The sequence below is a fragment of the Pan troglodytes genome, chromosome 20, assembly GCF_028858775.2.
Source record: "Pan troglodytes isolate AG18354 chromosome 20, NHGRI_mPanTro3-v2.0_pri, whole genome shotgun sequence".
In the NCBI taxonomy this organism is placed as follows: Eukaryota; Metazoa; Chordata; class Mammalia; order Primates; family Hominidae; genus Pan; species Pan troglodytes.
The window spans coordinates 47070315-47094381 of NC_072418.2; the positions used below are offsets into that span (position 1 = coordinate 47070315).

The 24067-nt window shown below is 41.4% G+C and overlaps 1 protein-coding gene across 9 annotated transcripts; it reads left to right on the forward strand.

The window, feature by feature from the left end:
• The first annotated feature begins 1315 nt into the window (after positions 1-1315).
• On the forward strand, positions 1316-22489 carry ZNF225 (zinc finger protein 225). 9 transcript variants are annotated; one of them, XM_063801885.1, is made up of 8 exons: positions 2563-2747; positions 3227-3391; positions 4941-5023; positions 7371-7497; positions 7665-7757; positions 8555-9388; positions 9500-9566; positions 20005-22489. In XM_063801885.1, exon 8 carries the CDS (start codon positions 20025-20027, stop codon positions 21888-21890), a length of 1866 nt encoding a protein of 621 aa, XP_063657955.1. In that variant the 5' UTR covers positions 2563-2747; positions 3227-3391; positions 4941-5023; positions 7371-7497; positions 7665-7757; positions 8555-9388; positions 9500-9566; positions 20005-20024; the 3' UTR covers positions 21891-22489. The 9 variants fall into 9 exon arrangements, with proteins under 9 accessions (XP_001160657.2, XP_063657950.1, XP_063657955.1 ...); XM_063801887.1 differs by lacking the exon at positions 9500-9566 and having other exon boundaries at positions 8555-8598; XM_063801884.1 differs by lacking the exon at positions 3227-3391 and having other exon boundaries at positions 2577-2747; positions 8555-8598.
• The last annotated feature ends 1578 nt before the right edge of the window (positions 22490-24067 follow it).

Below are 24067 nucleotides of genomic sequence, written 5' to 3' on the forward strand. Positions count from 1 at the left end.
TGTGAGCCACCACGCCCGGCCACTAGGGGTCTTAAAAGGGACAGAACACTTGACCACAGACCACCAAATTAACATGTGACTTATGCTTTCCATCATGAATCGGGTGTTGACCCCTGCATCTTTTTAAGTTACATGTGCAGATTAGTATTCCATTTGGAAGTGGTATATATGAGATTGTGTTTGTGCAGGCTCTGAAGCCACAGGTAAGTGCACCTAATATTCATCTCCCTACTCTTGCTGTATTCAGAATGAGTGAATATAAAGAGAAGTCATCTGAAATTATTGTGTCTCAGCAGCAGAAAGAAGTGGAATACACGGTTGGACGCGGTGGCTCACGCCTGTGATCCCAGCATTTTGGGAAGCCGAGGCGGGTGAATCACCTGAGGTCGGGAGTTTGAGACCAGCCTGACCAGCATGGAGAAACCCCGTCTCTACTAAAAATACAAAATTAGCCGGGCGTGGTAGCACATGCTTGTAATCCCAGCTATGCTGGAGGCTGAGGCAGGAGAATTGCTTGAACGCGGGAGGCGAAACTCCCTCTCAAAAAACAAAACAAAACAAAAAAAAACAACCAAAACTGAAAGCTGGTAATGAAACAAATACGTATACACGAATATTTGTAGCAACACTGTTCACTACAGCCAAAAGGTGAAAAGAAGCCAAATGTGCGTCAATGTATGAATGGAGAAACATTGTAGTATAAACATAAAATATTCATCTATGAAAAGGAATGAAGTACTGATACGTGGTATGATGTGAATAACATTAAAAATATTATGCTAAGCAAAGGGAGTTAGAAACAAAATGTTCCATTCATTTTTATGATTTGTCCAAAATAGGTAATAGAAAAGAGAGAAAGATTCATGTTTCCCCAGGAATGGGATTATGGACAACAGTAGTGATTGCTTAGTGGGCATGGGGTTTTCTTTGGGTGATAAAAATGTTTTGGAATTCAAGAGGTGGTGGTTTCACAATGAAGCAGCTACTTTGTCTGAGGTTTAAACCCGGGGTTCGTCGTTAAGCGCCAGGAAAATTTAGGACACGGACACACAAAAACTCCTCAGTTTAGGAGCGGAGGTTTAATAGGGAGAAGAAAAAGAGAAACAGGTTCCTCCATAGAGGAAGGGGTCTCCGAGCGGAAAAGGGTCGGCTGGCAGTGAATGTGCTGAGTTTTACAAACCAGTTTGAGGAGGCAGTGTCTGATTTACATAGGGGTCATAGATTGGTTCGATCAGTTATGACGTTAACATAGTGCGTGGGGAAGGCTGGTCGCCCCACCCTAATCTTCTTATGCAAATAGGCTTCCCAGTTGATTGGCCCATCTTGTCAGCTTCTTACTGTGCACGTGGCTGACAAAGAGAAGGGAAGATGGAGCCGCCATCTTTAACATGATTGGCACAACTGCTGGTATCTATGTCTGCGGCAGCTGGATTTTACAGGCTGCTCTTCCTTAGGAAGGGAAATAATTTGGGGCTGCTTTTCATTAAAAAGAAAAGCCTTACCGAGGGCTCCCATACCCTATCTGCCTAAGTGATGGCTTCTTAACTCGTATATATTAACAACACTGTATTCCTACTAGATGCCATTGCCATTGAATTATGTGCCTTAAAATAATTTTGTTTTGTGAATTACACCTCAAAAATGTTTTTTAAATAATAAAACGACCACGTTAAAAACGTTTTGCATAGCGAAAAACAAGTCAAAGGAAAAAAGCTTTTTGGTTGAGCAATATTTGATACAATGTTAATATGAATATGTAAATAATACTTAACGGAGGGAAAAAAACTAAACACTCAATAGAAATGTGGGCAAACTATTTGACCAATTCACAAAGACTATAATAATGGCAACGGAAAATATGCAAGGATGTTCCACTTTATTTACAAAAGAACCAATTCACAAAGACTATAATAATGGCAACGGAAAATATGCAAGAATGTTCCACTTTATTTACAAAAGAACAAATACAAATTAAAACTACATTTAGATACCATTTCTTACCATTAGATTAGCAAAACTTAACTCCTCGAAGACTGTCTTCTCGCTTGTTACCTTTCCAATAACACTCCTGTTATCATTGGAGGCGTTTAGACTTCAGAAATTCCTGTCTATTCAGTATTTTCTGTCCTGAACCAGGGAGAGAGAAGGACGACTCTCAGGATAACAGTTCACATTCCCCACTAGGCAGGCGCTCGTGGCTTTGGGATTCGTTCCCAGTGGGCACCCTGGAGTGGCAACGCTTCCCCCTGAAGAATGAGATTTTGAGCGTTTTTCCTTCAGCATTCGGAGGAGGGTAATCCAAATGCTCTGTGGAGTCGTACACACTGGCTCCAGGAGGAGGATACAAGCAATTCTGGGAATGGTAGTCCAGACGCTCAGTGGAGTAGCGGTCAGCTTGGCTCCGGCAGGCGAATCAGGGGATTTCTGGGAAATGTAGTCCAGACGCTCAGTGGCGTCTCGGTCAATTTGACTCCGGCAGGTGGATCCCAGGGAATTCTGGGAAGTGTAGTCCAGACGCTCGGGGTCGTCGCGGTCAGTTTGTCTCAGGAATTCTGGGAAGTGGAGTCCAGACACTCAGTGGAGTAGCGGGCCACTTCCGCTCCGTTACTGTGAGGTTGCTGCAGTTTTGTCCCTGGTAGTTTGGGTCAGTTCTGCGAGACCCTTCTGAATTTCCTGGACCTACGCATTGGATCCTTAACGAACTGGTGATCGAATTAGGGGAAAAGAAACCTCGTCGGAGAGCAGAGGTTTGGCAGAGCGGGGCCGCTGTTTTCGTTCTCGTCAGTGGAGCCTTCTTGGGCTTGGGGCTCTCCTCGCGTCCCCGGGGTGTTTGGGACTTGGTCGGGTCGCGTCTCGCCTGGTTTTAGGGTCTCCGGGGCTCTGAGCTCGCCCACTCCGCCTCCCTGCACCCCACGCGCGTGGCCACTTCCTCGCGATAAAACGTTGGGATGTTACTTAATCTCCTTGGGTCTCCCGTTACAGTTCTTTAAGATGGGGAGTTTAGGACCATCCTAATAGAATCGTTTTGGGAACTGAAAGCGGTAACACAAATGAGAGCCTTAAAGCAGCCCCTGTCACTTGGTGACTGGTGGTCTCTTGTTAATTTCCCACGAAGCCTGTCAGGTCCCCGGGTGGGGTGAAACTCCAGCTGCAGGGGCACCGGCCCTTCTCCCTGATCCCTGCAAGACGCTGGGTGATCCCGGACGCCTTCTGACCTCTCTTTTAGGAAGGCGAGGGTTGCATCCACTTCCAGGAGGGGAGAGGAGCATTTAACTTTTATGGGGCATGGCGACCACGGTCAGAGTGTTTCACAGCCTTCTCCTTACCCAGCCCGACCTTTCCAAAAGAGCTGCAGGGAGGGACTTCTTGGCTTCTGAGGGCAAAGCTCTACGTGAGTGATCCTTGGCTTTTTTCTTTGACAGAGATGCTCACCCCAACCGAGAGTGTATAGGATGTGTCTTCGGGCATGGGTGTTGCTTTCAGTTGTCATGTTTTTTTAGTCTTTAATCTTGAAAGATAGCATAGCTTTCATCTTTTTTTCTTGATATTTTATCCTTGTTATTTTTGAAGAGTATAGATGAAGTTATTTTGGTCAAAGATGTTCATTTGGAGTTTTTCTGATGTATTTCACGTTTAACTTCAAATTATGCATTTTTTGCCGGAATACCACAGAAGTGGTAAATCTCTCTCTTTTTTTTTTTTTTTTTTGAGACGGAGTTTCGTTCTTGTCGCCCAGGCTGTAGTGCATGGCACGATCTCAGCTCATGGCAACCTCCACCTCCTGGGTTCAAGCTATTCTCCTGCCTCAGCCTCCCAAGTAGCTGGGATTACAGGTGCCTGCCACCACATCCGGCTAATTTTTGTATTTTTAGTAGAGACGGGGTTTCACCATGTTGGCCAGGCTGGTCTCAGACTCCTGACCTCAGGTGATTCAACCGCCTTGGCCTCCCAAAGTGTGGGATTACAGGCATGAGCCACCGTGCCCAGCCTGAAGTGGTAAATTTCTTATTGCAACATAACAGGGGCCATATGTCAGTTTGTCACTTCATTGGTGATCTCAACTTTGTTCACTTGGCTAAAGTCATGTTTGTCAGATTTCCGCATTGTAAAATTATTTTGAATTTTTTTTTTTTACCCCAGGAACACAGATTCAAGTTGCTCTCAATATACACTCCCTAATTTTTTAGTTAAATAAAATTTTGTAAGGAGAAATACATTTATTAGTGCACATTCTACTGTAAAGGTGAACTCTCCCTTCTCCTTCATTTGCTTATTCATTCATTCAACTATAAAGATTCTATCAGTGTAGATCCAGAATCCAGTCTTATTAAGTTAAATGACATGTGGATGAACAATTACCAATGCTTTGTCCAACTTCATTGAGGTGTAGTCTATATATCATAGAAACTACCCATTTCGTATGTACACTTTAATGATTTTTAGGAACTTTGTGGAGTGGAATAAACATCACCATAATTCAGTTTAAATAATTTTCATCCCCCATTAAGGCTCCTTGTGCTCACTTATAGTTAATCCTCTTTGTCACCTCAAATATGCAGAGACCACCTACCTACTTTCTCGTTATATACATTTGCCTACTCTGGAATTTCATAGATATGGGATCATGCAATATGTGGGCCTTCCTATGTGACTGGCTTCTTTCACTTAGCATCATCTTTCCAAAGTTCATGCGTGTTGTAGCATGAATCAGTACTTCATTCCTTTTAATTTCCAAATAAGATTCCATTGTATGGATAGGCCACAATTTGTCTATCCATGTACGCATAGGAGGGAATTTGTTGGTGTGCAGTTTTGGGTTACTATGAACGATGCTGTTGTGAACATTCATGTGTTAATTTACAATACACATTCGTGTTGGTGGATGGCATCCCTGGCCACACTTTCATGTCTCTTTTTCTGCCTTCCCTGGTACTTTCCAGGCAGGATTCTGCTTTCCCTCGCACTGTATCACTCAGGACTCTGAATATTCCCTGAAATAGGAGGAAAAATGACCACGTTGAAGGTGAGTAGAGCTTGCCTCTCTTGCTGTTAAAATTTCTTTTATGGAGACTTGTTCTGTCGCCAAGGCTGGAGTGCAGTGGCCTGATTTTGGCTCATTGCAACCTCCACCTCCGTAGTTCAAGTGATTCTCCTGCTTCAGCCTCCCGAGTAGCTGGGACTACAGGCACACACCACCACACCCAGATAATTTTTGTATTTTTAGTAGAGACGGGGTTTCATCATCTTGGCCAGGCTGGTCTCAAACTCCTGACCTCAGGTGATCTGCCTGTCTTAGCCTCCCAAAGTGCTGGAATTGCAGACGTGAGCCACCGTGCCCGGCCGTATTTCTTCTCACTACTCATATTCTCACAGGTTCTTCTCAGTCTTGGGAAGACTTAGGGAGTACAACAGAGATATAGCATGGGACAAACAGAATCTAGCTCTTCCCGTGTGAACACCTCCAATAATCCTTGTGTGAAGCAGCAGTTAAGCAGTTATAGCCTGTTGTGTTGTGCCAACACGAGAGCCAGCGTCCACAGGTGGCACTGCTCCTCCCAGGCACCATTTTGGGGTGATCTTCTTTCTTCCTGATGTGACACCTACTCAGATGCACCCAGTGCTCCAGGCACCCAAGGACAGTGATAACCATAGTCATGATAGAAAATCTTTACTTTCAGTATGGTAAAGGGTACCTCACACAATGTTACCAGAAAATATAACAGCCTAGAGCGAAAATATTCACTACTTGTATATTTGAAAAAGATAAAATCCAAAATAAGAATCTTATGTACAGAATAGAAAAAGAAAATCCAAAGGAATGTGAATAAAAGACATTAACAGGCAAGTTTAAAAGGAGAAATTGAGATGGCCAATAAATATTTGAAAAGGTGATGGTATTATTTATAATCAAATAAGTGAGACTGTTAAATTCTTCCTAATATGATTACAAAAATCATGGGAAAATTGATAACCTGCTCTTGGTTATGGTAAGACAAATCAGTGTACATGTATCCTCTTGAAAGATTAGGGTTTGGTAAAAAATTGAGACCTGATATTATATGATCACAATTTTAAATATGCCTATTTATTGACATTTTAATTTTCATTTAAAATTATTTTAAATAAACAGTAGTAAAATCTACCCAAAATGTTTTTTTTTTACAGGATTGGTATTAATGAGCATATATAAAATTAAAGATTATTTAGAGTAGATAAAAATAGATTATCAATTCTTTGGAATACTATGCAGACATGAAATGAGATAAAATAGATGGCAACAATGACAATAATAATAAAACATAATTTTAAAAAGCTAGTGTTTATTAGGTATTTAGTCTGCACTGATCAACTTTCCCAATGCTGCACGTATTTCCTTGTTTAATCATTGAAAAAACTATAATATGAAAATTATTAGAGAGGGAGTAAATAGGTGAACTTGTCCAAGGTCATGTGACCAGGAAGGCACAGAGCCTTGGGATGTGCTTTTAGGCACACTGTCTGCAGATCATAGATCAATGCTGCAATCAATGTATGTAGTTTATGCCTTGAGAGTACACAGGATGTACTGTATAGCTGTCCCACACAGGTTACCACAAGCTTTGTTAGTTTGGTGGCAGATATTAAAGAAAAATGATAACATTCAGGGTTCAAGTATGAGAGAGAACAATGGGAATTATCAGACGAGACTGGGACTGAATTGTTAAATGTTACTGGGGCAGTTGGCAAGATTCATTGAAACCTATATACGTGCAGCCCAGGATGCTGCATTTAGAGTCCTACAGGGTTACTTACAAGGAGACTCAGTAAGTGCACAAAGTAAACCTACAGGAGGTCTTTTCCATCATTGCACTTCTGGTGGAGCTCAGGAAAATCCATCATTATCAGGATACAGACAGAATGAATAGGAAATCTATGAGTTGGCTGGGCGCAGTGGCTCATGCCTGTAATCCCAGCACTTTGGGAGGCCGAGGCAGGCGGATCACCTGAGGTCAGGAGTTTGAGACCAGCCTGGCCAATGTGGTGAAACCCCATCTCTATTAAAAATACAAAAATTAGCCAGGCATGGTGGCAGGCACCTGTAATCCCAGCTACTTGGGAGGCTGAGGCGGGAGGATCACTTGAACCTGGGAATCGGAGGTTGCAGTGAGCCAAGATCATGCCACTGCACTCCAGCCCGGGCAACAGAGCAAGACTGTCTCAAAATAAATAAATAAATAAAATAAAATAATAAAAAAGGAAGTCTGTGTGTTGACCTATGTCTCTCAAGATCCAAAACAGCTTCTCATTCCTCCCCTCTGTCTGCTCAGTGCCACCCCTCTCTTAGTAGTCATTGGTCATGAGACTGAGGTTGCATATGTTCGATGCTGTAGGAGGCAGTGACCTTCAAGGACGTGGCTGTGGTCTTCACTGAGGAGGAGCTGAGGCTGCTGGACCTTGCCCAGAGGAAACTGTACCGAGAAGTGATGCTGGAGAACTTCAGGAACCTGCTCTCAGTGGGTGAGGACAGGCACCCTTTGTAAGGGAACATCAGGACCAGGAGTGGCTTTGTATCCTAGAGTGTTCAAGTTTGAGTGTGCATTGGGAACCTAAGTTTCTAGTAAATTTTACTTAGATTTTTTTCTAGGATATATTGGCACTAAGCACATGACTTTTCACATTCACAGGGCATCAATCACTCCACAGAGATACTTTCTACTTCCTAAAGGAAGAAAAGTTTTGGATGATGGAGATAGCAACCCAAAGAGAAGGGAATTTAGGTAAGAAGCAAGCAACTCTGTGTCCTTGTGCATGACTCTCCCGTCTGTTTTACTTCTGTCTGTTGCCCAGCTCTGTTGTCCTGGTCTAAATGGCCAGACCTCTTTCCTGAATTATTACAGCTGACTTTCGGCTGGTTGCCCTGCTCCCACTTTTCCCACCCTGACATCTGTTTTCCTCATGGCAGCCAATATATTCCTTAGGAAATGTAAGTCAGACTGCCATTCCTCGGCTCAAAAGCCTTTCTGGCTTCTTTTTTTTTTTTTTGAGATGGAGTCTCGCTGTGTCGCCCAGGCTGGAGTGCAGTGGTGCAATCTCGGCTGACTGCAAGCTCTGCTTCCCGGGTTCATGCCATTCTCCTGCCTCAGCCTGCTGAGTAGCTGGGACTACAGATGCCCGCCACCATGCCCGGCTAATTTTTTGTATTTTTAGCAGAGACGGGGTTTCACCGTGTTAGCCAGGATGGTCTCGATCTCCTGACCTCGTGATCCGCCCGCCTTGGCCTCCCAAAGTGCTGGGATTACAGGCGTGAGCCACCGCGACCGGCTGGCTTCTTATGTTTACTTAAGTTACAAGTGTTTTAAGTGCCTTTTAGAGACCATGTGATCTGCTTTTCATCCCCCACCACCTCTCTGACTACATCTCCTGTCGTCTCCCTTTTGCCTTGTCCTTCCAGCCACGTTGTCCTCCCTACCGTTTCTCTGACCTGCCAAGGACACTGTATTGCCTGTTGTAGTAACCAATGACCACACATTTAGTCGACTAAACAACAAAAATTTATTATCTTTCTGTTCTTTAGGCCTGAAGTCTGACACGTCTCACCGGACAATTATCAAGCTGTCTGTAGGTGTTTGTTTCTTTCTGGATGCTCTTGAGGAGAAGCCTTTATTTTGGTTTACCAGTCTCTAGGCACTCCTTGGCTCTTGTTTCCCTTCCTCCATCTTCAAAGGCAGCTACTTTGCATTTCTGACCCTTCTTCCATAGTCATGCTCACTCTGCCACTCTTCTTATGCCTCTCTCTCCTGCCTTTCAGGTTCCTTGTAATTGTGTTGGTTACCCCGGATGATTCACAATGACCTCACTTTCTTGTTAGCTGATTAGTGACCTTAATTGCATCTGCAATCCCAGTCCCCCTTGCTGTGTAATATAACATGTTCATAGGTCTTGGGTACTGGATGTGGACATCTTTTATGAATCATTGTTCTGTCTACTACTGAAGCTTCTGCCTCAGAGCCCTTACTTGCTTTTCTCTCTGATCAGAATACTCTTTCACCTTAAAACTTTCTGGCTTCTCCTTTAAGCATTTTCAAGTCTCTGTTCAGTTTTAGAGAGGCCATTTCCAACCACCCTATTTAAAATACTATTCTAGGCCAGGCGCGGTAGCTCACGCCTGTAATCCCACTACTTTCGGAGACCAAGGTGGGTGGATCACTGAGGTCAGGAGTTCGAGACCAGCCTGGCCAACATGGTGAAATCCCATCTCTACTAAAAATACAAAATTTGCCAGGCGTGGTAGTGTGTGCCTGTAGTCTCAGCTACTCGGGAGGCTGAGGCAGGAGAATCACTTGAACCCAGGAAGCGGAGGTTGCAGTGAGCCGAGCTGGAGCCACCGCACTCCAGCCTTGGTGACAAAGTAAGACTCTGTCTCAAAAAAACAAACAAAACACTGCTCTATTTTTTTCTTCTTGTGCTGTCTTGCACTGTGTCTTATATATTTCTGTTTACCTGTCACTTTTACCCCCAGGAATGTGATGTCTAAGAGGATGAATTTTAGCTGTTTTGCTCATGGCTGTCTATTCACAGGCTAGAAGGTATTGTTCTGCTACATGGCAGGTATCTAATTATTTGTTATCCTGATAAATAAATTAATGGATGAGGGGAACTTCAGTGTCTCCAGGAATCATGGAGATAGATAGCTAATAAGTGATACACAAACTAGAGTGAATGAGAGCTATTGCAGATCATGTTTCTGTCTTTTGATGGCTGCCTATCTAATTAGAACTTTCTTAGGATTCCTTGTTGGGATACTATTTTTAGGTATGTGCAGTTCACCTACATCCCATGGAAACTTCTAAGTGTTCTTTTTATGGCCACACTGAGTATTATGCCTTCTCTCTGACTTGTCTTGGAGCTTTATGTTTTTATTTTTATTTTTTAAAAATTTTCCATAAGTTATTGGGGTATAGGTGATATTTGGTTACATAAGTTCTTTAGTGATTTGTGAGAATTTGGTGCGCTCATCACCCGAGCAGTATACGCTGCACCATATTTGTAGTCTTTTGTCTCTCGCCCTCCTCCCACTCTTTCCTGCAAGTCCCCAAAGTCCATTTCTCTCTTTTTTTTTTTTTTTAAACAGAGTCTCGCTCTGTTGCCCAGGCTGGAGTGCAGTGGTGCCATCTCGGCTCACTGCAGGCTCCGCCTCCCAGGTTCACGCCATTCTTCTGCCTCAGCCTCCCAAGTAGCTGGGACTACAGGCGCCTGCCACGATGCCCTGCTAATTTTTTAAATATTTTTAGTAGATACGGGTTTTACCGAGTTAGCCAGGATGGTCTCGATCTCCTGACCTCGTGATCCACCCGCCTCGGCCTCCCAAAGTGCTGGGATTACAGGCCATTGTCTCATTCTTATGCCTTTGCATCCTCGTAGGTTAGCTCCCACATATCAGTGAGAATATATGATGTTTGGTTTTCCATTCCTGAGTTACTTCACTTAGAATAATAGTCTCCAGTCTCATCCAGGTTGCTGCAAATGCTATTAATTCATTCCTTTTTATGGCTGAGTAGTATTCCATCATATATAATACCACAGTTTTCTTTATTCACTCGTTGATTGATGGGCATTTGTGTTGGTTCCACGATTTTGCAATTTTGAATTGTGCTGCTGTAAACATGCGTGTGCAAGTATCTTTTTCGTGTAATGACTTCTTTTCCTCTGGATAGATACCCAGTAGTGGGATTGCTGGATCAAATGGTAGTTCTACTTTTAGTTCTTTAAGGAATTTCCACATTGTTTTCCATAGTGGCTGTACTAGTTTACATTCCCACCAGCAGTGCAGAAGTGTTCCCTGAACACCACATCCATGCCAACATCTACTGTTTTTTTGATTTTTGATTATGGCCATTCTTGCAGGAGTAAGGTGGTATCGCATTGTGGTTTTGATTTGCATTTCCCTGATCATTAGTGATTTTGAGCTTTTTAAAATATGTTTGTTGGCCATCTATATCTTCTTTTGAAAATTGTCTATTCATGTTCTTAGCCCACTTTTTGATGGGGTTGTTTGGTTTTTTTCTTACTGATTTGTTTGAGTTTGTTGTAGATTCTGGATATTAGTCCTTTGTCAGATGTACAGATTATAAAGATATTCTCCCACTCTGTGGGTTGTCTGTTTATTCTGGTGACTGTTCCTTTTGCTGTGCAAAAGCTCTTTAGTTTAATTAGGTCCCAATTATTTATCTTTGTTTTTATTGCATTTATTTTTGTGTTCTTGATCATGAAATCCTTGCCTAAGCCAATGTCTAGAAGGATTTTTCTAATGTTACCTTCTAGAATTTTTATAGTTTCAGGTCTTAGATTTGAGTCCTTAATCTATCTTGAATTGATTTTTGTATAAGGTGAGGGATGAAGATCCAGTTTCATTCTCCTACATGTGGCTAGCCAATTATCCCAGCATCATTTGTTGAAAAGGGTGTCCTTTCCCCCACTTTATGTTTTTGTTTGCTTTGTCGAAGATCAATTGGCTGTAAGGATTTGGGTTTATTTCTGGGTTCTCTATTCTGTTCCTTTGGTCTATGTGCCTATTTTTATACCAGTACCATGCTGTTTTGGTGACTATGGTCTTATAGTATAGTTTGAAATCAGTTAGTGTGATGCCTCCAGATTTGTTCTTTTTGCTTTAGTCTTGCTTTGGCTCTGCGAGCTCTTTTTTGGTTCCATATGAATTTTAGCATTTTTTTTTCTAATTCTATGAAGAATGATGGTGATGTTTTGATAGGGATTGCATTTAATTTGTAGATTGCTTTTAGCAGTATGGTCATTTTCACAATATTGATTGCACCCATCCATGAGCATGAGATGTGTTTCCATTTGTTTGTGTCATGTATGATTTCTTTCAGCAGCATTCTGTAGTTTTCCTTGTAGAGGTCTTTTGACTCCTTGGTTAGGTATATTCCTGAGTATTTGATTTTTTTTGCAACTATTATAATAGGGGTTGGGTTCTTGATTTGATTCTCTGCTTGGTTGCTGGTGGTGTGTAGAAGAGCTACTGATTTGTGTACATTAATCTTGTATCCAGAAACTTTGCTGAATTATTTTATCAGTTCCAGGAGCTTTCTGGAGGAGTCTTTAGGATTTTCAATGTAGATGATCATATCATTAGCAAACAGTGACAGTTTGACTTCCTCTTTACCAACTTGGGTGCCCCTTATTTCTTTCTCTTGTCTGATTGCTCTGGCTAGGACTTCCAGTACTATGTTGAGAAGTGGTGAGAGCAGATGTTCTTGTCTTGTTCCAGTTCTCAGAGGGAATGCTTTCAACTTTTCCCTATTCAGTGTTATGTTTGCTGTGGGTTTGTCATAGACGGCTTTTATTACATTGAGATATGTCCCTTGTATGCTGATTTTGTGAGAGTTTTAATCATACAGCGTTGCTGGATTTTGTCAGATGCTTTTTCTACATCTATTGAGATGATCAAGTGATTTTCATTTTTAATTCTGTTTATGTGGTGTATCACATTTATTGACTTGGGTATGTTAAACCATCCCTGCATCCCTGGCATGAAACCCATTTGATCATGATGGATTATCTTTTTGATATGTTGTTGGATTAAGTTACCTAGTATTTTGTTAAGGATTTTAGCATCAATGTTCATCAAGTATATCGGTCTGTAGTTTTCTTTTTTGATTATGTTCTTTCCTGGTTTTGGTATTAGGGTGATGCTGGTTTCCTAGAATGAATTAGGAAGGGTTCCTTCTTTCTCTATCTTGTGAAATAGCGTCAAAAGAATTGGTATCAATTCTTCTTTGAGTGTCTGGTGGAATTCTGCTGGGAATCCATCTGGTCCTGGACTTTTTTTGTTTGTAATTTTTAAATTACCATTTCAATCTCATGGCTTGTTATTGGTCTGTTCAGGATATCTAATTTTTCCTGATTTAAGCCAGGAGGGTTGCATTTTTCCAGGAATTTATCCACCTCTTCCAGGTTTTCTAGTTTATGTGTGTAAAGGTGTTCACAGTAGCCTAGAATGATCTTTTGTATTGCAGTGGTGTCAGTTGTAATATCTCCTGTTTCATTTCTTAGTGAGGTTATTTGGATTTTATCGCTTATTTTCTTGGGTAATCTTGCTAATGGCCTATCAATTTTATTTATCTTTTCAAAAAACCAGCTTTTTGTTTCATTTATCTTTTGTATTTTTTGTTTTGTTTTGTTTTGTTTTGTTTCAATTTCATTTATTTCTGCTCTGATCTTGGTTCTTTCCTTTCTTCTGCTGGGTTTGGGTTTGGTTTGTTCTTGTTTCTCTAGTTCCTTGAGGTGTGATCTTAGAATTTAAGTTTGTGCTCTTTCAGTCTTTTTGATGTAGGCATTTAGGGCTATGAACTTTCCTCTTAGCACCATCTTAGCTGTATCCCAGAGGTTTTCATAGGTTGTGTCATTATTGTCTTTCAGTTTGAATAATTTTTTAATTTCTATCTTGATTTCATTTTTGACCCAATGGTCATTCAGGAGCAGATTATTTAATTTCCATGTATTTGCATGGTTTTGAAGGTTCCTCTTGGAGTTGATTTCCAGTTTTATTCCACTGTGGTCTGAGAGAGTGCTTGATATAATTTCAGTTTTCTTAAATTAATTGAGGCTCGTTTTATGGCCTATCATATGGTCTCTCTTGGAGAAAGTTCCATATGCTGTTGAATAGTGTGTGTATTCTGTGGTTATTGGATGAAATGTTCTGTATATATCTGTTAAGTCCATTTGTTGCAAGATATAGTTTAAATTCTTTGTTTCTTTGTTGACTTTCTTTCTTGATGACCTGTCTGATGCTGTCAGTGGGGTCTTGAAGTCCCCCACTATTATTGTGTTGCTGTCTACCACATTTCTTAGGTCTATTAGTAATTGTTTTATAAATTTGGGAGTTCCAGTGTTAGGTGCATATATGTTTAGGATTATGATATTTTCCTGTTGGACAAGGCCTTTTACATTATATAATGTCCCTCTGTCTCTTTTAACTGCTGTTGCTTTAAAGTTTGTTTTGTCTGATATCAGAATAGCTACCCCTGCTCATTTTTGGTGTCCATTTGCATAAAATGCCTTTTCCACCTTTTTACTTTAAGTTTATATGACTCCTTACATGTTAGGTGAGTCACCTGAAGGCAGCAGATGGTTGGTTGGTGAGCTCATATCCATTCTGCAGTTCTGTATCTTTTAAGTGGAGCATTTAGGCCATTTACATTCAATGTTAGTATTGAGATGTGAGGTGCCGTTGCATTCATCTTGCTATTTGTTGCCTGTGTACTTTGGTTTTTGTATTTTTTTGTTTTTGCTTTTTAATATGTGTTTTTGTTGTATAGGTCCTGTGTGATTTATGCTTTAAAGAGGTTCTGTTTTGATGTGTTTCCAGGATTTGTTTCAAGATTTAGAGCTCCTTTTAGCAGTTCTTGTAGTGGTGGCTTGGTAGTGGCAAATTCTGTCAGCATTTGTCTGAAAAAGACTGTATCTTCCGTTCATATATGATGCTTAGTTTTGGTGGATACAAAATTCTTGGCTGATAATTGTTTTGTTTAAGGAGGCTGAAGATAGGGCCCCAATCTCTTCTAGCTTGTAGGGTTTCTGTTGAGGAATCTGCTGTTAATCTGATAGGTTTTCCTTTATAGGTTACCTGGTGCTTCTGTCTCACAGCTCTTAAGATTCTTTCCTTCGTCTTAACTTTGGATAACCTGATGACAATGTGCCTAGGCAATGATCTTTTTGCAATTAATTTCCAAAGTGCTCTTTGTGCTTCTTGTATTTGGTTGTCTAGGTGTCTAGCAAGGCTGGGCAAGTTTTCCTCGATTATTTCCCCAAATATGTTTTCCAAGCTTTTAGAATTCTCTTCTTCCTCAGGAACACTGATTATTCTTAGGTTTGGTCATTTAACATAATCCCATACTTCTTTGAGGCTTTGTTCATATTTTCGTATTCTTTTTTCTTTGTCTTTGTTGGATTGGGTTAATTCGAAGAACTTGTCTTCAAGCTCTGAATTTCTTTCTTCTACTTGTTCAATTCTATTGCTGAGACTTTCCAGAGCATTTTGCATTTCTATAAGTGTGTCCAGTGTTTCCTGAATTTTTTATTTTTTTTTATTTAAGCTATCTATTTCCTTGAATATTTCTCCCTTCACTTATTGTATCATTTTTTGGATTTCCTTGTGCTGGGCTTCACCTTTCTCTGGTGCCTCCCTGATTAGCTTAATAACTAACCTCCTGAATTCCTTTTCAGGTAAATCAGGGATTTCTTCTTGGTTTGGAGCCATTGCTGGTGAACTAGTGTGATATTTTGGTGGATGTTAAAGTGCCTTGTTTTGTCATATTACCAGAGTTGGTTTTCTGGTTCCTTCTCATTTGGGTAGGCTCTGTCAGAGGTAAGGTCTAGGGCTGAAGGCTGTTGTTCAGATTCTTTTGTCCCACAGGGTGTTCCCTTGATGTAGTACTCTCCCCCTTTTCCTATGGATGTGGCCTCCTGTGAGCCAAACTGCTGTGATTGTTGTCTCTATTCTGGGTTTAGCTACCCAGCAAGTCTACCCAGCTCTGGGCTGGTACTGGGGGCTGTCTGCACAGAGTCCTGTGATATGAACTGTCTGTGGGTCTCTCAACCATAGATATCAACGCCTGTTCCAGTGGAGGTGGTGGGGGTGTGCAATGGACTCCGTGAGGTTTCTTAGCTTTGGTGGTTTAATGCTTTATTTTTGTGCTGGTTGGTCTCCCTCCAGGAGGTGGCACTTTCCAGAGAGCATCAGCTGTGGTAGTATGGAGAGGAGCCAGAGGTGGATGAGGCCCTAGAACTCCCAAGATTATATGCCCTTTGTCTTCAGCTACCAGGGGGAGTAGGGAAGGACCATCAGGGAGGGGGAGGGCTAGGTGTGTCTGAGCTTAGACTCTGCTTGGGTGGGTCTTGCTGTGGCTGCTGTAGGGGATGTGGGTGAGGTTCCCAGGTTACTGGAGTTGTGTACCTAGGAGGATTATGGCTGCCTCTGCTGAGTCATGCAAATTGTCTGGGAAGTAGGGGAAAGCTGGCGGTCATAGGCCTCACCCAGCTCCCATGCAAACCACCATGCCCCCACTCACAGCCCTGAGTCTGTTTCCAGGCAGTAGGCAAGCTGGGTTTGAGACCTTGCCCCAGGCTACCCACCTCTCAGCTGCAAAAGAAAAGGGCTTGGGTCTTCCCCTGCCTGTGAGTCTGCACACTGGATTCACACCCTCCCCCAAGTTCTGGCCAGGAGGCTTCTTGCCCGGTTCAAACTGCTATCAAGTTCAGCTGGATACTTCTTTCTCCTTGTGGAGTTCCCCACCCCCTGCTCCTCTGGCTGCCTTCCTGATGGATCCCTGTGATGCCAGGCAAGAATGGCCTGCTTAGGGACCCAACGAGGTCCGAAGGCCTTTCTGTTGCTTTGTCTACCCCTGTATCTTACTCAGCTCTCTAAATTGACTCAGCTCCAGGTAAGGTCGGAAACTTCTCCCACAAACAGACCTTCAGTTTCTCCAGTGAGGGTGTGTGTTCAGTAGAGGAGGCTTTTTCTCACTTCCACAGTTGGGGCACTCACAGTATTTGGGGTGTCTCCAGGGTCCTGCAGGAGCAGTCCACTTCCTTCAGAGGGTCTGTGGGTCCTCTTGGGATTGCTAGTTTGTTTTTGCAGTTGATCTGGAGGTAAAATTCACAATGGGGGACTCTGTATGCTGCTTTGTCCGTCTGAGTTGGAGCTGCAATCTAGTCCTGCCTTCCGTCCGCCATGATGATCTTGTCTTGGAGCTTTTTGTAGGGAGAATATTCATCTGTGAAAAGAAACCTTTTAGTGTATTTTTCTTTCTTTATTTTATTTTATTTTATTTTTTGAGACGGAGTCTCCCTCTGTCACACAGACTGGAGTGCAGTGGTGCCATGTCGGCTCACTGTAGCCTCCGTGTCCCGGGTTCAAGTGATTCTCCTGCCTCAGCCTCCCAAGTAGCTGGAATTATAGGTATATGCCACCATGCCCAGCTAATTTTTTTGTATTTTTTAGTAGAGACAGAGTTTCACCATGTTGGCCAAGCTGGTCTCAAATACCTGACTTCAGGTGATCTGCCCACCTCGGCCTCCCAAAGTGCTGGGATTGCAGGCATGAGCCACCACGCCTGGCCAAAAGAAAACTTTTCAAAGGAAGATTCTGATGTCTCCTTCTGAAACAGCTCTCCTATACAAGGGGAAAAAACTTTCAATTCTCTGATGTCTCAGAAAATAACCAGCTTTCCAGCTACCTTTCCTTCGAGAGATTTACCCATCTGCAGCCTGTTTGCCTCTTCCAATGTCTACATGTACATCACCAACCCCCGGTTTCTCTTTCCTTCTCCTAGAGAAAGAAGAATGAGGATAAGGGTGACACAAGTCACACATCTGAATGTTGCCTGTATTTCTAGTCATCTTTGTTTGATAGCGTGGTATATATTTCTGCATCTTTATTTTTTACAAATTTGTTAAACATGTTAAAGAATACAGATTTCGTACAATCTTCCTTTTCTTTGTATAGAGACATGTGCTGTATTTTGAACTGGTGAACTTTATATCCTGGAAGGAATCAGGAAACTGCCCTCTCAAAATGTTAACATCCTGAAAGAGACTCCTCCTTCTTCCCAAAAATCTCTTATTTATAAGGGATGATGTTTTAATTATATCCATGTACTAATGTGCACCAGTAGGTACACACTTACTTACTAATGTTTCCTAAGATTCAGCCATTCAAAATTGACTTTCCATTTGATTTACTTAATTCAGAATGTGGTAATATCCTGACCAAGATTTTCAATGTTTTATGACCATGAGCCATAGTAAGAAATACATCTTTCATCATCACCAGGATGAAAATATTTTGTGCATGTAGATGTGTATGAGTACCTTTAGTAGGCATTTCATATAATGGCACCTTTCCTGTTTGTCACGATGCTATGATAATTTCTATTCTGGTTCTTTTTCCTAAATGCTTTTTAGAAGGTTTCAGATTTATTTTACAGCTCACTAAGAGTCTGTAGTGTTTATTTTGAAAATGGGTATAAAGGTCTATTTCTTTACATCATATTTTTTCTGCTATCTGTTTTCAATGAGACAGTCCAATAACTTCACATGGAACCAATCAGGGCATGACCCCTTAGGCGTTCTTTTCATCCCAGGTGATCTTACCAACTTTCATTGTCTCATCAGGAGCATCCCCCTTTGTGTATTTCTGTCAGGTCCAGCCTTTCAGATTCCCATCAAAACTGAAGGTTTCTGATCCTTTTCTATTTCAGGTAACCAAGTTATTGTTCATATCAGTACAGACAAATGAGATTATACATGTTCTGCAAAAATTCTTGTGCAGGAATACTCTGAAAATGTAGACATAAATACTCCTAGGTATTTGATATTTAGTATTGTGATGAGCTTAACCAATTACAAAGTTTAAAGTGACAGCTCACAGAAGACTGCCGTCACTGCATACCAATGACAAATTCAGTGGTTTCCCCAAATTACCTTCATGTTCCATATTCTTAAAATTATGGGTTTTTATAGGGGAAAGATGCATATTACAATTAGGAGAAAAATCAAGTAAGAGACAGTCCAGGGAAGTATCAAATGGAACTTTGTATTGTACTCTCCCCATGAAATCAGGATGCATTACATCCCCAAGATTAAGGTGTGACATTAGACGGGAGGAGAGCCTATCAGGGAAGCTTTCCTGAGCCCTGGTATTCAGAGTAATCGTTGTCTGTTAATTACATAGCCATTATTGGTTGATTTCTTTCCCGTATGAGTAGTCTCAGTCTCCTGGTTGACTGATTCCACATGACCTAAAGCCTCACCATAAATCACATTGTTGGTCTTTCTCACATAGTGAGCACCACATTCTCCTCATAGGTGTGGCCACCCATAATCCTAAATCATAGTATTACACCGTCCAGAGTGACTTACTAGACCTACTACCTCCAGGCAAACAAAGACACTCTCCTAAGGCATGACATTTTAAGGACTGAGAGATTGCCTCTCAGATGCTGAGGACATCACCCAGGCCTCTTTGTGACTTAGGATAATTTCTTTACTTCATAAGGATATACAATACAAACTAAAATATACAAAGTTTTGATGATGTTATGGCTTCTCCTTAAAGTTCACATTTGATTCATATTTCACTGTTTACATAATTTATTAGTTACATAATTTACCATGCAAAGTTTTATTTCTACCAAGTATTTCACATATGACACTTGGTGTGGTTCTGAATTGGTCTCATGCAAACCAGAGTCCATAGTGTACTTGGAAAACACATTCGCTGGGCACAGTGGCTCAAGCCTGTAATCCCAGCACTTTGGGAGGCCAAAATGGGAGTATCACTTGTGGCCAGGAGTTCAAGACCAGCCTTGGCAACATAGCAAGACCTTGTCTCTACAAAAAGTGTAAAAATTAGCTAGTTATGGTGGTATGTGCCTGTAGTCCTAGCTACTCAGGAGGCAGAGGTGGGAGGATCACTTGAGCCCAGGAGGTCAAGGCTGCAGTGAGCCATGATTGTCTCCCTGCACTCCAGCCTGGGTGACAGAGGGAGACACTCTCTTAAAAAAAGGAAAATACAGGGCTGGGCGCAGTGGCTTACGCCTGTAATCCCAGCACTTTGGGAGGCTGAGGAGGGCGGATCACAAGGTCAGGGGATCGAGACCATCCTGGCTAACACAGTGAAAACCCGTCTGTACTAAGAATACAAAAAATTAGCTGGGCGTGGTGGCGGGCGCCTGTAGTCCCAGCTACTGAGGAGGCTGAGGCAGGAGAATGGTGTGAACAACCCAGGAGGTGGAGCTTGCAGTGAGTGGAGATCACACCACTGCACTCCAGCCTGGGGGACAGAGCGAGACTCCATCTCGAAAAAAAAAAAAAAAAAAAAGGAAAATACAATCTGAACATTCCCTGTATTTATTAAAATTTCAGCCTATGTCCTAAGTATGAAATCTTGATAACACTGAATAAAAGCTTTACTTGCCTACATCTCTTAATTCTGTGTCATTGTAGGAGGCAAGATCCAAACGGAGATGGAGACTGTTTCAGAATCAGGAACACATGAAGGCTTGTTCAGTCATCAAACCTGGGAACAAATTTCAAGTGACTTAACCAGGTTTCAAGACTCCATGGTAAACAGCTTTCAGTTCTCCAAACAAGATGATATGCCCTGCCAGGTTGATGCAGGACTATCTATAATTCACATAAGACAGAAACCTTCTGAGGGTAGGACATGTAAAAAGTCCTTTAGTGATGTCTCCGTCCTTGATCTTCATCAACAATTACAGTCAAGAGAGAAGTCTCATACATGTGATGAATGTGGAAAGAGTTTCTGTTATAGCTCAGCTCTTCGTATTCATCAGAGAGTTCACATGGGGGAGAAACTCTATAATTGTGATGTGTGTGGTAAGGAATTCAATCAGAGCTCACATCTGCAAATTCATCAGAGAATCCACACTGGAGAGAAACCATTCAAATGTGAGCAGTGTGGGAAAGGCTTTAGTCGTAGATCAGGACTTTATGTTCATCGTAAATTACACACAGGAGTGAAACCTCATATTTGTGAGAAATGTGGGAAGGCCTTCATTCATGATTCCCAGCTTCAGGAACATCAAAGAATCCATACTGGGGAGAAGCCATTCAAATGTGATATATGTTGTAAGAGCTTCCGTAGTAGAGCAAATCTTAATAGGCATTCCATGGTTCACATGCGAGAGAAACCATTCAGATGTGATACATGTGGTAAGAGCTTTGGTCTGAAATCAGCACTTAATAGTCATCGCATGGTCCACACAGGAGAGAAACGGTACAAATGTGAGGAATGTGGAAAACGCTTCATTTATAGGCAAGATCTTTATAAGCATCAGATAGACCACACAGGGGAGAAGCCATATAATTGTAAAGAATGTGGAAAGAGCTTCAGATGGGCCTCAGGTCTTTCAAGACATGTGCGAGTCCACAGTGGAGAGACACCATTCAAATGTGAAGAATGTGGGAAGGGATTTTATACAAATTCACAACGTTATTCTCACCAGAGAGCCCACAGTGGAGAAAAGCCATATAGATGTGAGGAGTGTGGGAAGGGCTACAAAAGGAGGTTGGATCTTGACTTTCATCAGAGGGTCCACAGAGGAGAGAAACCCTATAATTGTAAGGAATGTGGGAAGAGCTTTGGCTGGGCCTCATGTCTTTTGAATCATCAGAGAATCCACAGTGGAGAAAAACCATTTAAATGTGAAGAATGTGGGAAAAGATTTACTCAGAATTCACAACTTTATACCCATCGTAGAGTCCACAGTGGAGAAAAACCATTCAAATGTGAAGAGTGTGGGAAAAGATTTACTCAGAATTCACAACTTTATTCTCATCGCAGAGTCCACACTGGAGTAAAGCCATACAAATGTGAAGAGTGTGGGAAGGGCTTCAACAGTAAGTTTAATCTTGACATGCACCAGAGGGTCCACACCGGAGAGAGACCTTATAATTGTAAAGAATGTGGGAAGAGCTTTAGCCGGGCCTCAAGTATTTTGAATCATAAGAGACTCCATGGTGATGAAAAGCCATTCAAATGTGAAGAGTGTGGGAAGAGATTTACTGAGAATTCACAGCTTCATTCCCATCAGAGGGTTCACACTGGGGAAAAGCCATACAAATGTGAGAAGTGTGGAAAGAGCTTCAGATGGGCCTCAACTCATCTAACCCATCAGAGACTCCACAGTAGAGAAAAACTACTTCAATGTGAGGACTGTGGGAAGAGCATTGTGCACAGTTCATGCCTTAAAGACCAACAAAGAGACCAAAGTGGAGAGAAAACATCTAAATGTGAGGACTGTGGGAAGCGCTACAAGAGGCGCTTGAATCTTGATATGCTTTTGTCATTATTTTTAAATGACACATAACTGTTGTACTCATTTATGGGGTACAGTGTGATAGTTAATACAAGTATACAATGTGTAATGATCAAATCAGTGTAATTAACGTACCCATCACCTCAAACATTTATCATTTATTTGTGTTGGGAACCCTTAAAATTCACTGTCCTAGCTATTTGAAAATAATACATTGTTAATTACTGTCACCCTGTAGTGGTGTAAAACACTAGAACTTATTCCTCCTACCTGCCTGTATTTCTGTATTCATTAACCAACCTTTGGCTACCACCCTGCCTCCTCACCTCTAAGAACTACTATTCTACTCTCTACTTCTATGAAGTTAACTTTTTGAGGTTCCACATATGTGTGAGAACATGTGGTATGTATCTTTCTGTGCCTGGCATATATCACTTAATATAATGCCCTGTAAGTCTCATTCACTTTGCTGTGAGTGATAGAATTTTGTTGTTTTTCATGGCTAAATAGTACTCTGATGTGTATATTTGCCCCATTTTCTTTATTCATTCATCCAGTGGACACTTAGGTTGATTACATACCTTGGCCTATTTCCTGGCTATCGTGAATGGTGCTGCAATAAACATGGGGGGATGGAGATAACACTTGAACATACTGATTTCCTTTTCTTTGGATATGTACCAAGTATCATATAATAGTATGACATGACTCAAAATTAAGGAATAAGATTGTGGAAATTGGTTTTCAAAAAAAAATTCTCTAGTTTGAATATAGAGAAAAATTGGTGAGTGTCTTCAGCTGTCCTCATACATAATGCATGTGAGCTCGCTTTAAGCATAAGTGAAGGAGTGGAAAAATCCTGGAGATAGAAATCAAGGGGTATACATGTGGATGTAAAAAATCAACAAAGATTATTTTAAGAAAAGGTGTGTATGGGTAGGGAACAATAGCATGACAGCAGTGCGGCCTCTAACAGTCTGGAACCAGTTAGGACAAAGAGCAGGATTGAGTGCCATTCCATTCATAGACACCGTGGTGATATTTTGAGTACATTAGGTTAAAAGGCTTTCTTCAGAAAAATCTATCTCTAGAGATAGATTTGATTTTTATAATCAAATCTACTAGAGATAGCTTTGATTTTTATACTTAATGTTCTAGACTGTATCTTTTCAGGATGCTAGGTACTTTATGAAGATCCATGCTGTCTCAATTTGCATAGTGGGTTGGAGGTCCCTAAGACAATCTCTCCAGATTCTATGATTTGCTAAGAGGACTCAGAATATAGTTGTACTCATGACTATATTATAGTGACAGGATACAAATAATCAGCAAAGGGAAAATGTTCTTGGATAATATCTGGAGGGAATCAGATGTAAATTTGCAAAGATCCTTTGTGCATGGAGTAACAGGTCTCAATTCCTCCAGTATTGAATTGTGATCGTACTTGTGAAATGTCTACAATGGAAATTAATTATCAACCCGTACCAAAGGTTCTTATTGGGACTAATCATGTAGGTACCATCCCTCTGGTACATATCAAGATTCTAGACTCCAAGAAGGGGAGCAAGTGTTCAGAATAACTTGAACCATGCCCACCAGTTATGGAATGGTGGCAACCCTCTCAAACTCCATGTTTCCTAACACCAGCTAAAGGCCAGTCTTATAAGCAGTCCTTTCTAAGATTTGCAGTCTCAGGCCTGTTATATTAACTTTTTGTGCACATAGTACTAGAAAACTGTTGGCTGCAGTCTTCTTTTTGTTTTGTGTGTTTTGGTTTTTAACTGTCACCGATACCAGAATAGCTCATCTCCAAGGTAACTGTAACAGAACACTCAGCAGATTAAACAGAAAATACTTGCCTATTATAATTATTAAAAGTTTGGTAGGGTCTATGTCTGCTCTCTGGTGTGTCCTGGATCATCAACTTGGTTACAACATGGTGTTAACATGTGGGACTGATTGTGTTTCTTGTTAATATTTCTGTTTCTCCCAACCACACTGAATATTAAATACCTAGTTCTATATCTAGTACCCTGAGCTTATGTGGGGCTAATATTCTTTGCCATTTTTCACCACAGATTTGATTTCCTTTTTCTTTTGTGGACACTGGTGAGTTCCCTAATATAACTTTGACTTGGGTATATTTTCACAATCGGTGGGGATTATTACAGATTATCATCCTTCCTCTGCATTTGAAAAAGGAGGGAGGCTTCAAGTCAGGTTAGTTG